Below are 20,464 nucleotides of genomic sequence, written 5' to 3' on the forward strand. Positions count from 1 at the left end.
ATCCCAGCTCCTAAAAGTGAAGATAGTACAGTGTCCCAGACCAGTGATTGTGAATGCCATTCAGCAATATAATTTTGCCCATTTTGTTTGGGGAATTTTGTTTTATTTGGTGCTTGGCTTCTGAGTGCGAGATATTGATTTTCGAAGAACGGTCTTCACAAAGCACCGCCGCCCGTCCCCAGGCTTTTCTGCTGACTCGACCTGACCACAGTTTACAGCCTTTGTTTTTTTTTAACAGAATGATAATAATAATAATCCTTGCATTTGATCCGGTGCCTTACGGCAGTGTTGGAAGATCTTATTTTGTTGTTGTGCCGTTTCGAAATAAAAGTGACGAGGGCGCGCGCTTGTCTGGCGAGCGCATCTGTGAACCAGTCGCGCTCTTGTCTCGCCGATCGCTTGACGCGGGCGGAGCGGGAGGGCGGAGCGGGCGGAGCGGGCGGGCGGGCGGAGCGGGCGGGCGGGAGGCCCCATCGCCGCGCGGAAGAACATCCCAAACCGAACGCGGAGGGCGCGCGAGTCTGTTTGGCGGTAAGCGCTCCGAGGCGCTGCCCCGCGTGAGGGGCGCTGTGTAAGTGCACGTTGTTGTCGGTGTTGATAAGTGGGGGGGGGGGGGAGGGCGGGAGAGGAGGGGAGGCGAGGCGGGGGTGGGGGCGGGGGGGGGTTGGGGGAGGAGTGGGGGAGGGGGTGTTGGGGGAAGGAGTGGGAAGGGGGGATGGTGGGGGGGGGGGTGGGGGGGTAAGTAGGTGAGGAGAGAGAGACCACAGGGGAGTCTCTCCAGCGCCCCCCTGTGGCCCTATGGGGAGGAGCGCGCGGACCGTATCGACCAGGCGGTTGTTTCCCTGTCGGAAGGGTTTCGGTGTGAGGCCGGAAGTTGGGCCGCGGGGGGTGAGGGGGAGGGGTGAGGGGGGGACACACAGCGGCGGAACCCAAATCCAAAATGATTAAAGCGATTCTCGTCTTCAACAATCACGGAAAGCCGCGGCTCGGCCGCTTCTACCACTACTTCGTGAGTCACAAAGGGCACAGTCACAGTCACAGTCACCCCCCGCGAGAGGGAGAGGGAGGGCCCCCCCACACCACACACACACATACACACCCACATACACACACCCCACACACCCCCTCCCCCCCCACACACACACACACCCCTCCCCCCCACACACTCCTCCCCCCCCCCCCCCCCACACACACATACCCCCTCCCCCCCACCCCTCCCCCCCCACACCCCCCCCCCCACACACACCCCACCCCCCCTCACACACACACCCCTCCCCCCCCACACCCCCCCACCCCCCCTCACACACACACACACCCCTCCCCCCCCACACACCCCCCCCCCACACCCCTCCACACACACCCCCATACCCCCCCCCCCCACACCCCCTCCCCCCCACACACCCCCCCCCCCCCTCACACACACACCCCTCCCCCCCCACACCCCCCCCACCCCCCCCTCACACACACACACCCCCCCCCCCACACACCCTCCCCCCCACACCCCTCCACACACCCCCCCACCACACACACACCCCAACCCCCCCCCCCCACACACACCCCCCCCCCCCCTCCCCCTCACACACACACACCTCCCCCCCACACCTCCCCCCACACCTACCCCCCCCACCCCCCCTCACACACACACCTCCCCCCACACCAGCTCCAGCTGTGCAGTGACCCCCACCCCTCCCCCCCCCCCCCAGCTCCAGCTGTTCTTATGTTGCAGTCAGAGAGATTGCAAACCTATTCATATAAGTTCTGTCAATCAATCTCTTTGCCCCACACCCCCCCCCCCCCCCCCCCCCCGCGAGCAGAGGATGGAGCGAGTGTACACCGGGCGGCTCGATGTTTGTTGGTCCACCTTTGCCCCATATCCCTTGAAACCTTAATCGGTGGCGAACTCCCGCTATTGTGACGTGCATTTAAATACTATATGAGACGCTCAATAAAACCGTGTAAACGTAAGCCATAAACATAAACCGCTGTGCGCCATTGGCAGCCCCGTTTCACCCACAACAACAACAAGGTTCCATTTATAGAGCGCCTTTCACGTCGGGAGGAGGTCCCGAGGCGCTGGACAGTTGGGTCGGGACCCGAGCATTGGGGGGAAATGGTCAGGGTGAGGGGAGGGAAGAGAGGGAGCGAGGAGGGGGGAAATGGTCAGGGTGAGGGGGAGGGAGGGAGCGAGGAGGGGGTAGAGAGTCGAGAGGGGAGCTGAAGGCTGAAGGTCAAAGAGAAAGGTTTTGAGACCGGCCTTGAAGGGGAAAGGGAGGAAGCGGCGAAGGCACTGGGGATGGAGTTCCAGAGCCTCGGGGCTGAGAGGCTGAAGGCCACCGATGGTAGGGCGGTTGGGGCGGGGGATGTGGAGCAGACCGGAGCCAGAGGAACGGAGGGGACGGGGGGGTAGGTAGGGGGATAGTAGGTCAGAGAGGTAGGAGGGAGCGAGGCCGTGAATGGCCTTGTAGGTGAGGGTGAGGATCTTGAAATCGATCACTTCACAATATATTCTGTGATGCTCTTTCAGACACGATGAGGCATTACCTCAAATGCTTGGATTATTGTTATTTCTATTAATATTTATTTGTAAGCGTTCTCATTTCGCCCACAAATATACGGACAATCCACTTTGCAGCGTGTTCTGTGAAGAGCTTTGAGACGTCGAGAAGACGTGAAAAGCGCTGTGTCAAACGCAAGGATTATTATTGTTGTTATTTTCCAGCTCCGTTCCTTTCCTGAATAACTGCGTTAAGTCTCCCCAGGCCACCCACCTAACCTGGATTTGAAGTTGAAGTGGCAGCTATCGCCAGATTTTATGTACGTTCCTCAGGGAGCTCCAGCTGCTAATCTGTGACCTTCCCTTTGCATCCTCAGTCTGAAGATATGCAGCAGCAGATCATTCGGGAGACCTTTCACCTGGTGTCCAGGCGCGATGATAATGTTTGCAACTTTTTGGAAGGCGGCAGGTGAGTGGTAAAATACGCGACGAAGACAATATGCAAAATGAGGGTCAGAGTATCATTCAAAGATAGACATTTTCAGCACAGAAGGAAGCCCTCCAACGCGTTGCTTGTGCCTACTGTTTTTGGTCACCCGATATCCCACAGATAACATGATCGTGTGAGCCTCCTATAGTTGTATATAGTGTCACACAAACACACATGCACGCCCTTCCCGATAAACACTGCAAAATGTTGACTAAAAATGGCCTTTGGCATCGGGAGTGTTTCCCAAGTCATGCAATTTCATTCACAAAAACAAAATCGTTATCAAAATGTAGCCATCCGATTGGTAAATAACACATTTTCAGCCTCGAGATGGTGTTAAATGTCACCTAAACCCTGACCGTGACAGCTTCCATTTGTTTGCAGTCTGATCGGCGGCTCGGACTACAAGCTGATTTACCGGCACTACGCTACCTTGTACTTCGTGTTCTGTGTCGACTCGTCTGAGAGTGAATTGGGCATCTTGGACCTCATACAGGTTTGTGAGATTATCCCATCGCTTCATCACGTGTCCAAGGAGAGAGGTGCTGCACCGTTGACTCAGTGGCTATCTTAGAGGTTTAGAACCCATCAAACTCCTGGTAGAAGCAGGCGGTTTTATTTCAGAATTTCTCTGTGTCCATATTAAAATTAGGATTTCATGAATCTGGGAAAGTGACAAAGAAAAATGATTCGACACGCACTCGAAGAACAAAGCTTTAAAACCATGTGGGAGGGCGGAAGAGAGAAAGAGTGAGGAAAAAAAGAAATGGGATTAGTTTCAGTGGAAGTGCTCGCTCGGAACAGGCAAGAATGCAGCAAAATAATATATTTTTTAAAAGAATAAGAATTAAAAGAAATAAACAAGATTATTGATTTGCTCAATTTTTCTCTGAATTAGCAAAGATGCTTTTAGCATCTAAAGTGCCTTCTTATCTCCGTTGGAGGCTCATCTCTCAGCTAATCATTAGACAAATGGCTGCTCTTCTCACATATCAGCACCCAACTGTTTACCTACCAACTTTATGCAAACATATTTCAGCTCAGCCTTTTATTTTGTCTGTTCCTCGCTAGCAACTGACGTAAGAAGAGAGTGTTTCATTCACATCCATCACTTCTTGTGGTGATTAAAATGGTAACTCAGCCCCACCTATTTGGTTGTTGGCACTGCTGAACTGGGTCATTTGACATATGGTGTGATATTATCTGATTAATTTGCAAAACGACCTGAAAGTAGAGTCCCAACCCCAGATTGATCTGCAGATTACAGAAATACGTGCTAAAGCTGTCTTTGTTGGAAAGTTTTGAGCTGTGCTGTGGTGGTCAGGGAGACTAAAAGAAAACTTAACAAGTGGGAGAAAGGAATGACAAAACCAGGAAACTTTTAACTGAAAGTAAATTCAATAAATGGGGTTGTAATTCATGTTAACACCATTATTTTTGTTGTCAAGTGAAACACCACTATTGCTTTCAAACCCTCCTTATTGGACTAATAACAATAATCAATAGAAAACACTGCAAAATGTTTTCTTTGTTCTTGGTTAACCGTAAATGGTGTGAATAATGGTTTTAATTGTTTGGGAATTAGGCCCTTTTGAATGTAACTCAATGCAGAATAATTAACTTTGTACCTAAAGTGTTGACGGAGGCTGCCTGCCTCTCTCTGCTTATCATCCCTGTTATATCTGTCTGTTCAGCATCAATGTCCGATACCAATAAAACAAACTGATGTAACTTTGGTGAGGGGTTATTATATTACATATGTTAAAGATTCCAAAGTTCAATTCAACCTGCAAAGATTTAACTTGGGGATCTTTAACACATATAATATAATACATGCATACATTGTAATAGTTTATTTATCATTTATTTATCTATCATTGCATCATATCAGGATAGAAATGTGGCGACTATGTTTGTCAATCATTATCCTGTGTGGACAGTGGCAAAAGTTGCCGATGTTCCACAAAATACACAGTCAATTCATTTTACAGTATATTTTGTGAAGTGCTTTGAGACGTCTCAAAGACATAATAAGGCGTTATATCAAATGCAAGGATTATTATTATAAAATAATAATCCTTGCATTTGATATAGTGCCTTATCACATCATTGAGATATCTCAAAGTGCTTCACGTAATAAATTGTAAAGTGGATTGACTATTTGGTGGGTAAAACGCATCAAACAATTGCGCACAGCATTTTTCCCACGGACAGTCGTGAATTGAGTGACAATTTTTTTTTGAGTGATTATTATCCCCAGAAAGCAATCTGCCAATCGGCTGACAACCGTGTTCCTGCTTACTGCGAGGTAAACAGAGGTCTGTAGAGTAAGGAAACTCGCCTAAGGTTTCTTCCCACCCAGGAATCGAACCTGGGTTGTCTCGCTTGCTAACCACTACCCAACAGGACATGGTGGAAGCCTCCATTACTCTACCTGACTGTCCTCTCTTCACTTTACAAACATTGGAAGATAAAAGCTGAAGTGGTGTAGCAATTACTTTGTGCTCAGATGGATTACATCACCGTTTACTCCACTTAGTTCAGATTAACGGTTCGTTATTTCTTTCTGCCCCTTGTTACGTTTGTTGGTTCAGACTCATGGTCCCACTTCCCATTGTCCACCCTCCCCGACCAGCAATGTTTGCCAAACTCTCTGTTAATGGAAGTCCTTGAACCACAGAGAACACAGTGCGTTTCCCTGTGTGTTGAGCTGCGATTGTGTTCCATCCTATGGCTGCAGATTTATTATTCCACAAGTCTGACGGATGTATTTTGTCCTGCAACATATTTGATAGCTGTAGAGTCTGGTCACATACCCCCACACATAACAGGCTGAACGGGTGGGTAGTGATGCTGTCCCTATGATCTGGCTTAGGAAGAACACCTCTGATTGTGTTTTACTCTTCAGGTGTTTGTGGAAACATTGGACAAGTGTTTTGAGAATGTCTGCGAGCTCGATCTTATATTCCACATGGACAAGGTACGTTCAGCCTAAAGTTGTTAACCAGTTGTGAAAAATGTTGAACGTTTTTATGAGTATGAGACAGTTATAATTTTATTGTGTGCCTCTTGTTATACACCGTCCTTTTCAGCTGAGGCAATATCCTCCTGATCAATTGTCTCTATGTAGAGATCCTGCTGCTTGACATTTGAACTGATATGGGATACTGACCAGGCATTTAAACCATCAAGCCTAATGCTTTATGATTAGGGAGTGGGAAACTTGGTGGAGAGAAAGCAGATAATTCCTTTTCTCTCTTCCTTCAGTTCTGAAGTAAATTCCTTTTTTTCCCCCTGGAGGCAAAGTTCCACAGACAGGCTCCATTGGTTCATTATTTATCTCCCCCATTGGTTCATTGCGCGAGCTTTGACAGTCAGTGTTGACAGCTAATTCTTCAATCAATGGGATGGAAGGGGCAGGAATAAACCACAACAACTTGCATTTATATAGTGTCCGTCATGCAGGGTAGCAGTCCAGATCATAGTTGAGCCTGGGGTCAGCTCATCTCCTTTCCAAGCGGTGTCGCAGGTCGCAGGTAGCAGGATCACTGACTTGTTCTTCCCCCTCTGCAATCCAGGATTTTGAGGTAAAGTTTGCTAAAGTGCCAGCCAACCAGGTCGGGAGCCAAACAAAAAGACAGGCAGATCAGGAATGCAAGCGTAAGAGAATCTATGATAGACTGGTCAGTGAACGTTGCAGTAAAGCCATTCAAGGGTGTTTCCCACATTCATTGTCAAGACTGAATGCCACAAGTTTATTATGAAGATAAGAAATGCTATTTTGTACTGAGAGATTTTATTATTGCTCATAAACCTTTACTCTTGAGATTTGATCTCAATTATTATCACTTGACCTTGATATGAATATCAGCCTATCACTGCGGTGCAGTTCAGGGTAAGGTCATGGTGAAGGCTGTAACAGATCAACTTGCGTCAACTCTAATAAGACAAGCTTGTTCGGTTCTGTCTTTTATTGCTGTTAGAATCACGGTAAACTGAAGAACCAACAAGATCGAAAGATAGGTTCAGAAGAGTAAAGTCCTGCAGCCCGTTTGATCTCTTCCTTCCAGAACGCCTACACAATTGTCTTTCCATTTTACAGCATTAACCTGCTTTTTAATTAAGGTCCAGAGTCCTGGTTTTCCTACCTTTCCTATTAACCCACTTCAGTTGTTAATTATTCCTTATGTCCTTTGGATGAGATATTAAACGGAGGTCCTGTTTGCCTTCTTATTCAGGCGGATATTAAAGATTCCATGGCACTATTCAAAAAGAGACAGGAGTTTCTCTCTCCTGGTGTCCTGTCCAACAATCCACCAAATAATGGAAAATTTGGTCACTCACTCTTTGACTGTTTGTGGGACATTGCTGTGCACAACTGGCTGCTGCATTTCACCCCCAAAATACACAGTCAGTCCATTTTACACTATATTCTGTGAAGCCCTTTGAGAAGTCTCAACGATGTGATAAGTCTCAACGATGTGATATATTTTGTATATATTAACTATATTTTGTAAATTTTGTTTATTATTATTATATTTTTTAAAAAATTACTTGCTATTTACGTGTGATAAGTTACTACATACAACATATTAAAGATTGTTTTTATTTTGTTCTTCACCTCAATCTTCACATGGGACCTGGTACGTTTTAAGAGCTGCTGAAAACTATTTCCTCCTTCAATTTTAAAATAAAAAATGTTTGAAATTATTGAAAACAGGAAGGCTAAGACTAGGTGGAATTTCAGGCTTCTGGTTTCCCCAAACCTGTTGGATGGTGTTTTCATCTGCTCTTGTCTGCCCAGGTCCATTACATCCTGCAGGAGGTGGTGATGGGAGGGATGGTTCTGGAGACAAACATGAATGAGATCGCTCTGCAGGTGGAGACACAGACCAAAGTGGAAAAATCCGAGGTAAGAAATACTTGGACACAATATTAAAAAATATTAGAAACTCTGGAACCATTTTCCTCTATCCCTCCGCCTTGCCAACTTCTGCTGGCTCAGCATTGTGCTCCGCCACTGTCGAGCGTTCTAGGACGCTACCCTCCGTGAGGGGCACTATATGCAAGCAAGTTGTTGTTGTTAGGTATCATTAGTAATGTATGTGTGTATTTGTGTATGCTGGAAGTGGGGTAGGGGAAGGGATGGAGTGCCAGATTGCACGTGTGTTTATGTAAGGGCTGGCTGTATGTATTAGTAAGAAGTACAGTATGTGTTTGTGTTGGGTGGTTGTCTACATTTTGGATGAACTTCATGGTTTACCTCTGTACATCGTTAGATGTATTTCCTCTCTGCCTCGGTGCTGTAGAGGAGAGGTGCGGTTTCCAATCTATCATCTCACTCCCTCACGAGCCAATCCTGGAACGACTTTAGCATTTTTGTGCACGTACCTCATCCTTTGCCTTGTACTAATGTTTACCTTGCAACCATCTGTGCCTTTCTCCTCATTTATATACAGTATTTTTAACTGTTGATGTTACTAAGCCTCTGTTTCATTCCAGATGTGCACTACAGCCTCTCTTTTTCTCTTTCACTTGTCTATTTCTCTCTTCTCTTTCTGTCTCTCTCTGCCTCATTCTCTCTTGGCTCTCATTTCTGCCTCACAGACATTCTCTCCTCTTTAGAGTCTCTTCCCCCCCCCAATAAAACCACAGGGTTTTCTGAAACAACCACTGATTGACTCTGCAGTCTCATATTAGTCTTAAAACATGACATAAACAGAAATTATGCCATTTTATAGAGGTTCATAAATATAACCATGCTGAAGCTAAACAGTGGAGTCCTGCAGCTCAGTGGTTAGAGTACTCGCCTTGCAAGCGAGACACCTGGGTTCAATTCCAGGCAAGATGAAACCTTGGGCAAGTTTCCTTACTCCACACGCCTGATAATAATCCCTCCAAAAAACAATAATAAATTGGTCATTTCTAATCCACGACTGTTTTTGGGACACTGCTGTGCGCAATTGGCTGCCGCATTTTGCCCACAATTCACTTTACAGTATATTCTGCGAAGCACTTTGAGACGTCTAGAAGACGTGAAAAGCGCTATATCAAATGCGAGGATTATTATTATTATTAGTTTCATATTTGCTGTAGGATTGCCAGCCTCTATGAGGCGTTTTGAGAGAGCAAAGAAAGACCCCAAATAACACAAAGCAAAAAGAGTTGGAAAGACACTGGGAAGAAGTTGAAAAGTGATTGTAAATGCAAAACACCCAACAGATTGTGAAATGCTGTTAAGCCAGGGTATGCAAACATAGGAACATAGGAGGAGGCCATTCAGCCCCTCGAGCCTGTTCCGCCATTCTATTAGATTGTGGCTGATCTGTACCCCCAGTCCATTTACTCGCCTTTGCTCCAAACTTCACTGTGGCGGCTGCGTAACTCTAAATGAACTGGATGATGGGTTGCTCTCATCACCGGGAGGCTACTCTGCGTGAGGGGCACTATAACAATGCAGATTGTTGTTGATTTCTCCGCTCTGTTGCACTAACTTTTGCGTTCACTCTTCCAGGCTGGTTTCTCGGCTGCTCCCGCCCGAGCGGTCTCCGCTGTGAAGAACATCAATCTGCCGGAAATGCCGCGGAACATCAACATCGGAGACATCAATATCAAAGTGCCCAACCTGTCCCCTTTTGTGTAAAAAAGACATTTCAGCTGCATGGGATGATACTGAGCTGGAAAGATCCATTGCAAAACCACTGTAAATATTGAGGAACGACAGGCACGTCACTGAAACAATAGATATGTTGTATTTTCACTAGGAACCCTGAGTCTGTAACGAGTACGTAGATGGAGCCAATCACACAAACAGACAATCTACACCAAGCCCTCATTTCTAGTGCCCCTAAACAGCCCCGCACATAATCAGTCACTGCACTAACCACTCACTCTGACTCCAATAAGAAAATCCTTGCATTTGATTCAGCGCTTTATCACGTCGTTGAGACATCTCAATGCGCTTCACAGGATACACTGTAAAGTGGATTGACTCTGTATTTTGTGGGTGAAACGTATAAAGTATTTAAAGTATGAATAGAGCATAACAAGCGACATTCCTTGTGTGGTCCCAATGGATGTCCGTGCCCCGTTGTGCAGACCACAGAGAAAGACTAGAACAAATGATGCCCATTGACCAGGAACAGTCCGGAGAATCTATTTCCTTCCCTTTTTCTTGTTTTGGACAGACATAGAACATAAGAATTGCTGGATGAAAGAAGTCCAAGGTCCATCTAGTTCACCTTCCACCGTCCTAGCAGTCGCATGCACATGTCATCTCCCAAACTATATACTGTATCCCAACATACTATTTCTTAACAACAACAACAAATTACACTTGTACAGTGCCCTTCACCTCGGAAAGATGTCCCAGGGCGCTGGAAAAAAATAAATATATCAAATTTGCTTTTGAAAGGATCAACACTTTCTGCTTCCACCATCTCCCAAGGGAGCATGTACATCTACAACTCGCTCAGACAATGAGTATAATTCTCTTTTCCTCTGTAATGAAAAGGGGGGAACTGCCCGCAGACTGTGTTGGCACTGCTATACGTTGTGGTATGAAGGAAGGAGGCTCTTGCCAGACTGGAAATGGACTGCACTTAAGGGTTACGCAGCAGTGTGCCTCATGTTTGAAACATTACCAATTAAAGTGCATTTCATTTGAACCATCTGCATTTCCTTTTCAATATTTTGCAATGTTTGGGAACGAGAGTCTTATATTTTCCTATAAACAGATTCCAAATTCAACAGGCAGGGTAAACTCCGCAAAGGGGAGGAGGAAGGGGAGAAGAGAGACAGAGAGGTCTATACACACCAGTGAATCTGGGCAGTTGTCATTTATCTGCACGTCAATTGAAAAGCACTGATTTTTTTTTACCACTTTTCCACATTGAAGTCAGTGACCCTACACTGACAGTACTGTGTGGCAGTGATTGACACAGTGAGGGAACTCATAAATAAACATTCCCTCCTGTTGGGATGTGATAATGTGGACTTCTTTTACAGCAAGTGTCTTTGAAGGAATCCTTTGATTATAGAGCACTCCGTAGTTAATGTGCTCCCAAGCTGAGTGCGGTGTGCAATTAGCTGGCGCATTTCACCCACAAAATATACAGTCAATTCACTTTACAGTATATTCTGTGAAATGCTTTGTATTAACAAGTTTTATATTAAACTTGGGGAGGGTTTTTGAGCAGTACTGTGTTGCAATGATACCTATCCTTGTATCGTGGAGTCCTGTAGCTCAGTGGTTAGAGCACTCGCTTTGCAAGCGAGAGACCGGAGTTCAATTCCAGGCAGAGGGCGAGACCTTGGGCCAGTTTCCTTACTCCACACAGAGCCTAATAATAATACCTCCAAAACCAAAAACAATAATAAATTGGTCATTTTCAATCTACGACTTTGTGGGACATTGCTGTGCGCAATTGGCTGCCGCGTTCGCCCACAAATATAGAATCAGTTCACTTTACAGTGTGTTCTGTGAAGTGCTTTGGGACGTCCTCCCGACGTGAAAAGCACTATATCAAATGCAAGGATTATTATTAGTATTATTATGTTGTATTTATGTGCACAAATGCTTGCAAGAGGCAGGAGTGAACATGGCGTGACATGACAATTATGAACTGTTCTCCAACCATAACCAGTCTGATCATAGTCCAAATGAATAGTCCAAACGATCAGGGTCAAAGTGTTGGAAAACACAGTTCTCAACTGTACGCAATTTTGACAGCAATAAAGAATACACTTCACATCAATTAAGCAACATCACAAATTTATGATCCCACATTGCATCTAATGTTACACAATTTCCATTCAATTGAATTAACAAGGATCTCGCATCACACTCACTTTTGTCAGTTTCAGATATAGTTACTTAAAGTTATCAGTGTAAAATAGTACCAGCATGAGTAAGTTTACAATCCACAAGGGTCAAGTTCAGGAACAAACCACGATCAACATGTAAAACTGCAGGACTTAATAAACTCAAAACACTGAAAAAAATGTCAAGGATCTACTGTATGCCAAATGGCTGTTGCATTCAAACAAAAAATACACAACCATTAGACTTTACTGAAACTAAAGCACTTGGAGATGTCACTATGTAAAGTGCAGTATATCAACTGAAGGAATTAAAAAAATAATTTTTCTATTCAGCTCAACCTGACTGTTTTTGAATAAATTGACGGAGATAGTCAAAGTACTATTACATTTTTGTTTTCCGTGCTTTTTTATGTGAAGAGCTTTGAGGTGCATCAACAATGTAATAAGGCGCTCAATCAAACGCAAAGGATTTTATTATTACTCTCATTATTTAACAAGATCTATGGCAAGGCTCATTGTCAGAGATTTCAAACAGGCACGTCTTTTAAACGAGTCGGTGTATGATTTCAGTCAACCAAGAAGTTTTTGAAAAATTGACGCGTCTTCAGATTGAGGTTTGGCTTATGGCTGGATCACAGGCAAAACAGTAAAACGAAGCCTCAGCAGTCTTATTTCTGCTGGGCTGGTGATATGGAGAGGCAGGCCCGCTCTCAGCCTTGTTAAACTTTAGTCAAATTAGGAAATAAATGCTTTGTCCAATTAAGAAATAAATGCTTTCAAATCAGTTTCAAAGTACTGCAGTCTTGAGCAGCAGAATTTTGCTCAGGCTATCTCTTCAAGCATGCACTGAATGCTCCTCTAACCCACAGGAATCCAATGTTGTGGGGAGGCTTTTTTCTCCTGAGTTTCTATGAGGGAGTAGATGACTGACAACATTCTTCATTCCAGCCTTATCTTAAAATGATACCCGTGGCTGAACAAGTGCCATATTAATAATTACTTGCATTTAATATGGCACCCATCATGTCCGGTGCCCAGCCCAAACATCCCTTAAATAAAATTGGTCATAGACTTCATGGCCGTTTGTAGGACATCACTGTGTGCAAGTTGGCCCATAATGTGCGCAGTCGCTACACCTTACAGCAAAATTCTGTGAAGCATTTCGAGACAACTTCCAGACATGAAAAGCATAATATAAGATCCAGTGATTATTATTATTATTTAATTTTTTTTGACAAAAATGGTCAGCGACTACGTGCATGGATTCACAAACGTTGACTTTGCAAGTGGAAACTTGCAGCTCCAGTGAAAATGTTAAAGGGAACAAACTTGTGTTTGTTCCCTCACATTCCCTGCCAAACTCAAATTACTTATTTTCTGAAAACTTTCCCTCTGGAGATCAGAAAGATTTGAGCTGATGCTGGTGACCTCGGTTGTCAGAGGATCAAGTGCAGGAATTGGCAGCAAAGTTTTCCCCACAAACTGCTGCTTGGATATAGCTCAACTCCATTGCTGCAGGAGTCTGGAAGAATCATTACATTAGGAACGCTGGCTGATATTCCCTGACACCCCCTCCCGCCCCCACTCCCTCTCCCACCACTCATGTTCACGCTGCTTAACCCAGCTGCAGAGAGGCTAGACTGGGCTTAATTCAAACCAAGGTCCCTGAGGTGAAGGGAAAATGTACTGATACAGAGAAGCAATTCATTCCAGATTTCTAGCAATTTGTCTTCAGAAACTGATTGTCAGGTCAGCAATTCCATCATTTCCTTCAACTGTTATCCAAGGAGATCTAAAAAAAACAGCCCGATAGAACAGGGAGAGGCCATGAAACTCAACAATGTTGTTGCCATTTGAATGGTGAACGCCAGCTACCTGCCTTTTCACCGCATCCCTTATCTCTCCAGTTGCCTTTTGAACTCATTTGTTTAACAAGCTTATTTTGCGCACAACTGTTCTGGATGACTTCTCTTCTGACCCTTAATAGGAAATTAGGAACAAAAGAAGGACATTTGGTCCATTGAGCACATTCAGCCACGGACAAATCCATGGTCCTGAATGTAAGGTTGGAGTCCTGTAGCTCAGTGGTTAGAGCACTCGCTTTGCAAGTGAGTGACCTGAGTTCAATTCCAGGCAGAGGGCCAAACCTTGGGCAAGTTTCCTTACTCCACACACCTAATAATAATCCCTCCAAAACCCAAAACAATAATAAATTGGTCATTTTCAATCTACGACTGTTTGTGGGACATTGCTGTGCGCAATCGGCCGCCGCGTTCGCCCACAAATATACAGTCAATTCACTTCACAGTGTGTTCTGTGAAGCGCTTTGGGACGTCCTCCCGACGTGAAAAACGCTATATCAAATGCAAGGATTATTATTATTATTAAGGTATTAACTTCAGGCTGGAATAGACCGTTAGTTCACTTGGCCTACACAGCTAATTCACCACAAGATTCCTCTTATCATTCTCTTTATTGAATAACTCAAAACCCTTCAGACCGACAAAATATTATCAAGTTTCCTTATTCCACACGCCTCTGTTTACCTAGCCGGAAGCAGGAACATGGTTGTTAGTCGATTGGCGGATCACTTTCTGGGGTAATAACTCCCCTCAAAAAATGTGCTCATTCAACCCACGACTGTTTGTGGGACGCTGCTGTGTCCAATTGGCTGCCAAGTTTCGCCCACGATATACAGTCACTCCACTTCATAGTATATTCTGCAAAGCACTTTGAGATGTCTCAAAGTCGGGATAAGGCGCTATATCAAATGCAAGGATTATTATAAGGATTATGTTAAAAGAACCTTAACCCAAATGGATTGTGTAGTGGCAATGTCCATAAAATACACTTCATGAGAATGCAGTGCTTGACTTATCATGAAGGTGCGCCCAACACAGAATATGTTATGATTCCGCTTCACTCAATCAACAAATACTAACTGGAAACAGATGGCCTTGAACAGTGCTTTTCTGTTAATATCGTGCATTCCAATGGGCCTCGGGGAAGCAGTCCCTTTGAAAGAAACTTTGAAATTAGCATTTAAAATGGCCCTCTAAACATCACAATAATTACAAAACTCAAAAGAAAATATTGTATTTGTGATATTTCAGGTTAGGGTACTGTGGTGAATCTTAACAGTGTTCTCAGTAAACCCTAAATAATGTTTATCGCTAACAAAAAGAAAGCCAGGACATTTTGCCAAGAGGCAGAGTTTAAGAAGCACAGGACAACAAGCTGCAACGGTTTTGGTTATCATTCAGGGCAGGATTTTCAGCAACAAGTTAATTAACATTGTTGACATATAGTTGGGCATTAACACCTGTGTTAACACATCACGGGATGCAATTTCAACTGCTTGTTAAAGAGAAGAAACCAATTACTTTTTGAATCTGCTGATTCATAGGAATGAATGTTGCAACTTAATCTGCGTGTTAAGAGCGAGAACTGAACGAGCAAGGCTTGCCCTGTAAAAAAAAATATTAATAATCATCAAAACAGTTATAATTTATTGGGAAATGGAAGATAGCAGGGGTGGGGGGGGAGGGGTTGTGACAGGGAGAATGAGAGAGCGAGGCACAAGGAGCTGAGAGGATGACAAGGATTATTAAACAAGAAAAAGAACAAAACACGAACATACATTTGGAAGTTATTTGGAAGCAAAATTCAAAACAGAGTCTTTCGGTCCTAAATCAGAGAAGCTGGGGATTTTGCAAAGCACAACACGCACAGTCTTTATAAATTGCCTCTGTTTCCCTCTTCTTCAGTTTAAAACACTAAGCCAGTTGGCTGAGGTTAAACATATTCTATTATCTTAAGTAAAGAGAAACAGCTACTCTTATTCTTGCGGTAGAACACAATATGTCAGTGGAGCATTCTCCGTAACATTTACTCTAGAGCAGACATATTGTAGGTATGTTGTAGCACCAAAGGGCTGGGGAATAGTATATGTCCTATCTGTCAGTCTGGCTCAGTTGATAGCATTCTTGTGCACACGATATTAACACAATAAGAGTGAGTACTTTCTTACAGAGAAGTCACACTCTCCATTCTCCAGCCCTGATTTTCTAGTTGTGCAATATACAATGATTGGATGCAATAACATTAATTGCTTGTGCTGTGTTTAAACAACAAAATAGCTATATTTAGCCTTCTATTCACTCATGTCACGGTCTGGTGATAGAAAACAAGCTTAATTGGGAGTAAAGATTTGTGAGTGACAGCGGAAAGATGAAATGCGTTTTGGGAAAGAAGATTTCTCATCAGGATAATTAAGTTGCAAACCTAATGCCATCAGAAGCACGTGTCAAAGACTCAGGTATTGTAGTACATTAGGAAGAAAAGATTGTGTCCTTAGGTCTTCATAAGATTTCTGTGTATTTCAGAGTCTTGTAAGTTTGTTTGTGCCGAGTTTTCCAGGCACAACATAATGTGGGCATCAGTGCCCAGTGGCTCATGCTGTGCGGAAGGATGACAATAGAGAATTATTTAATATTGAAACTCATAGAGTTCAGCCATCAGGTGCAGCCTTGATCAGACTCAAAAGCACTTTTCATATGAAATTTCATATGATATTTCCACTTTGCACGTCCAAAGGGTTCCTACACATCCAATGGCAAAATGTATCCTTGAGGTGACAAAGGCACAGATAAGGGTTTCAGTTACAAAGTGAATAAAACAACAACAATAAATTACATTTGTACAGTGCCTTTCACATTGTGAGAACGTCCCAAGGCACTGGACAGTCAAGGATTTGCACCTGAGCTGGGGGTTGAGACCAGGAGGGGTGGAGGGCAGGGAGGGTGGAGGTAGGAGAGTGACTGAAAGTGAGATCGAAGAGCAAAGTCTTGAGAAAGCCCTGACCAGATTCAAAAACACTAAGCACAAAAGAATAAGGTGAGGATGAGGCGGCAATGTTCCACAGGGGAAGGAGATACTGGCGGTGAGAGCCCAGCTGAGAAACAAACTGAATGCTACCAGCTGTACACTATCTGGTTGAGTCTGTGTGAGCAGCAGGAGATGATGGAGTCAGAGCCAGAGGTAAGTGGTTGCTGGTGAGAAATGAACCAGGTGCACTTTTGGTCAGAAAATCACCCCTCTCGGCTGTTCCAAAGTACCGAACCTTCATTGGGTTGCGATGTAAGTGAAGGATTGAGAAATCATTCAAAATGTCAAAGCAACTTTGTTTTACAGCGTTATCAGGCTAATTATACTGAGAAGGTTTTTTTAAAAATAAAAGGCTTCTACAATAGTTCATCCATCTTTAATCCTAGTTGGTCTTTTTCCAGTCAGCTAATATAATGTGTACAAACACTGGAAAATTCTCCCTCAATCTCTATGCCTTACGCTCTCCTTCCCATCTTCGTGCCTGAAGACCTTCCTCTTTGACCTTGCCTAGGGTCACCTCCCACCTCCCTCTGGCTCGGTGTTGTGCTCCGCCACTGTCAAGTGCTGTGGGATGCTACCCTAGCTGAGGAGCACTAGACAAATGCAAGGTATTGTTGTATATGAGACCTCTGTTAGAGGTTGTGTGTGTGTCATTTCTAAACTAGCTTCTAAGTGAAGTGATCTAGAATATTTTCCAAAATTCTGCACAATTTTAAGGCAATTGTCTTAAAGCTAAGGTGACGTGTAAGAAATTTCAGGTCTCAGGAATGCTCTCTGTGGTAGAACAGTCCGTTCACTGCTTCGTGGAGGATGGTCACTTGGCAAAACACTACTGGGAAAAAGAAAGGAGTTTCTCCCTGTGTCTTGGCCAACGATCCCTCAGATAAAATGAATTGTTCACTTTGTGGCTGTTCGTGAGACTTTGCTGTGCACAAATTGGCTGCACATTCACCTTCAAAAATGCACAGTCCTGCACTTTACAGTAAATCATATGAAGTGTTCTGAGGCACAAAGGGAGCTATATCACATCCAAGGGTTATTATTATTAAATCAGCACCTGTAGTAGGGTGACAAAGGAACATAAGAACATAGGAATTGTTAGAAGAAAAAAGATCAAGGTCTATTTAGTTCACTTTCTACCATTCTGGTGGTCGAATGGCACAATAATGGAGATGTTGCTAATAATGATTCCTGCATGGATTAGTCTACAACAGAGCGGAGAGCTTAGGAAACCTTAGATCCACAGTTGCCTAATTCTTCCAAGCCATACTACACTTACTATATGTTATGACTCAAATTACTCATATAATGTATCCTCAAATATTATTATCTAAAAGAAATTTGGTTTGAAGGAATCAACACTTTCTGGTTCCAGGGGTTGAATTTAAAAAATAGACAAATTAAAAGCTGATGCGTACTGGATATTGCCTTGTTATAACCTCATTAGCTTTTATTTGTGTGTTGTCATGGTCAGGTGAACTTTATGGCAGATTGTATCTTGAAACCTATCATATTAGGAATGTGCTATCGATAAACAATGATATTTGCTGTCGTCATAAATTGTACAACCTTATGAAAGGAACTGGGGCCAAATCCACAGCTGAGGAAAACGGAGAGGGCAGATCTCACAAAGAAGGGATGCTCTGAGAAGAAAGAGGCAACAGAGGGGATTTTTTTGTGAGGGAAAGTTAAGAAGACATGTCTCCCAAGTCTAGACCCTACCTGTAGTGGAGTGCATTCACCCTTTGTGCTTGATCAAATGTGTACCACAAAATGCACATCAATTCACTTTACAGTACATCTTGTGAAGTGCTTTGAGGCGTCTTGACGAAGTGGTAAGGCGCTATATCAAATGCAAGGATTGTTATTACTATGATATTATATTCAAACATAAGTCTCAAAATTAAAGATCTGGCCAAGGAGATTAAACGATTAAACACGAGAAATAAGAAGATAATTGTGCAAGTGTAAACTGGAATAGCAGATAGGATCATTTATTTAGCCCATGGGAGTGGAATTCCAATATATTTCAGATGTTGCCTTAGTTTTGCACAAAATACTGTGCACCAAATGATCAACCTTAGAAAAAGAATGTATGATTTGTTTATTCTTGGTAACTATCGCAAGAATGAGCAGTACAAGAATAAACACGAATCAATCATTTAAATGATTTTAATTATTTAGGAATTTATTTTTCCTGAAATCACTTTAATAAAACTAATAGTTTGTTGAGTTTCTCCCAAAGGAGCAAGTTTCTGGCAAGTCTCCAACTTGGAGATATCAAAGAGGTAAACGGAGGTTAAAGCATTGTTGTAAAGGAGTAATAAATAACAAGCCTTGCATTTGGAATAGCACCTTATCACGTCCTTGCGATGTCTCAAAGCACTTACTGTTGAGTTTAGAAACTTGTATATGGAGAGGAAACTCTAAATGCTGGAGTTCCCCAATGTATTGATTAGAGCACTTACCTCGCTAGCTGGAGGACCTGGGTTCTATTCCCGGACAGGGCAAAACCTTAGGCAAGTTTCCTTACTCCACATGCCTCCGTTTACTTAGCAGTAAGTAGGAACCCTGTTGTTAGTCAATTGGTGGATTGTTTTCCAGGGGTAATAAACCCTTGCAAAAAAATAATAATAATCATTTTGATCACTCAATTCACAACTGTTTGTAGAACCCTGCTGTGTATAATTGGCTGCCACGTTTTGCCCACAAAGTACAGTCAATCCACTTTACAGTATATCCTGTGAAGCCCTTTGAGCAGTCTCGAGAACATAACAAGGCCCTGTATCAAATGCAATGATTATTATGATTAAGACTGTCAGAGAAAAAAAAGGCAAAAATAACCTTAGTGTTCATTCTTTTGTTGGATTCTCGGACCCTCCTTTTGGTACAGTCTCTGTTGCGAAACAACATTAATCTGCCGGATTATCTGCAAACAATTCCAAATGTGTTTGTGACTAAAAATTTGCTTTGACCTTGTGAGTTCCATATCACTGGAGAATTCTTTTGTGTAAAGTAACTCTTGACTCAGACTGACAGTTACAGTCTGTTCAAGCCAAGGCAGATGTTATATATTTGCAGCAAAATAATACATAACTTGTTTTTAAGCTGAAACAAAGTTTATGACAAATAATCATGACAGACACCTTCCCACCACAAATTAGAAATAAAAGAAAAGTCTGTCAGTGTGGGAAATCTGAAATCAAGACAGAAATCAAAGCTGAAAAGCCACAGTTGATGACCTGAACATAAAAAGTAAATTAATATTCTTGGAGTATGACTTCATTACAACAACATTTAACCCTGCAAGTCAATGCCCTAAGAGTAGGGTGTGTTCTAGCTGGAAAAGAGTGAGAAGCTTGCCAGATAGTGCTCTCAATGGCAAGCTTTGTGAATGTAGCTGGTTAAACTCCAACAGTCTTGGTTTGCCAAGCCTTGGCTCTTGCCAACCTGCACTTAATACTCTTTGGAATTAGGTGAAATAGTGGAGCACTCCTCCAGGGAGAGAGTGCACTTTCCATTCCTGACAACAGACATTTCTACATAGAGAGGATATATATATGTGGAACTCTATTTTTTGGATACCCTTACGCACTATGATGGGTTTTCCCATGTGTCAAACACTCGGCTGACCAAAAAGAAATCACAACAAAACTCTCTGTCTTTTCTCTTCTAGACCGTGACTGATGCTCAGTAGATTCCCTTACCCTTCCTCCTCAACAACAACAACTTGCATTTATACAGCACCCCTCACGCAGGGCAGTGTCCAA

At 43.5% G+C, this 20,464-nt stretch overlaps 1 protein-coding gene across 1 annotated transcript; it reads left to right on the plus strand.

Annotated features, from left to right (window-relative positions):
- The first annotated feature begins 889 nt into the window (after positions 1–889).
- Positions 890–10,651, plus strand: ap3s2 (adaptor related protein complex 3 subunit sigma 2). Its single transcript, XM_042342965.1, has 6 exons — positions 890–1,009; positions 2,872–2,963; positions 3,369–3,480; positions 5,893–5,964; positions 7,789–7,896; positions 9,499–10,651. The coding sequence occupies exons 1-6, from the start codon at positions 941–943 to the stop codon at positions 9,625–9,627; spliced, it is 582 nt and encodes a 193-aa protein (XP_042198899.1). The 5' UTR covers positions 890–940; the 3' UTR covers positions 9,628–10,651.
- The last annotated feature ends 9,813 nt before the right edge of the window (positions 10,652–20,464 follow it).

This window comes from Callorhinchus milii, unplaced genomic scaffold, assembly GCF_018977255.1.
Source record: "Callorhinchus milii isolate IMCB2004 unplaced genomic scaffold, IMCB_Cmil_1.0 Scaffold22, whole genome shotgun sequence".
Classification (NCBI taxonomy): Eukaryota; Metazoa; Chordata; class Chondrichthyes; order Chimaeriformes; family Callorhinchidae; genus Callorhinchus; species Callorhinchus milii.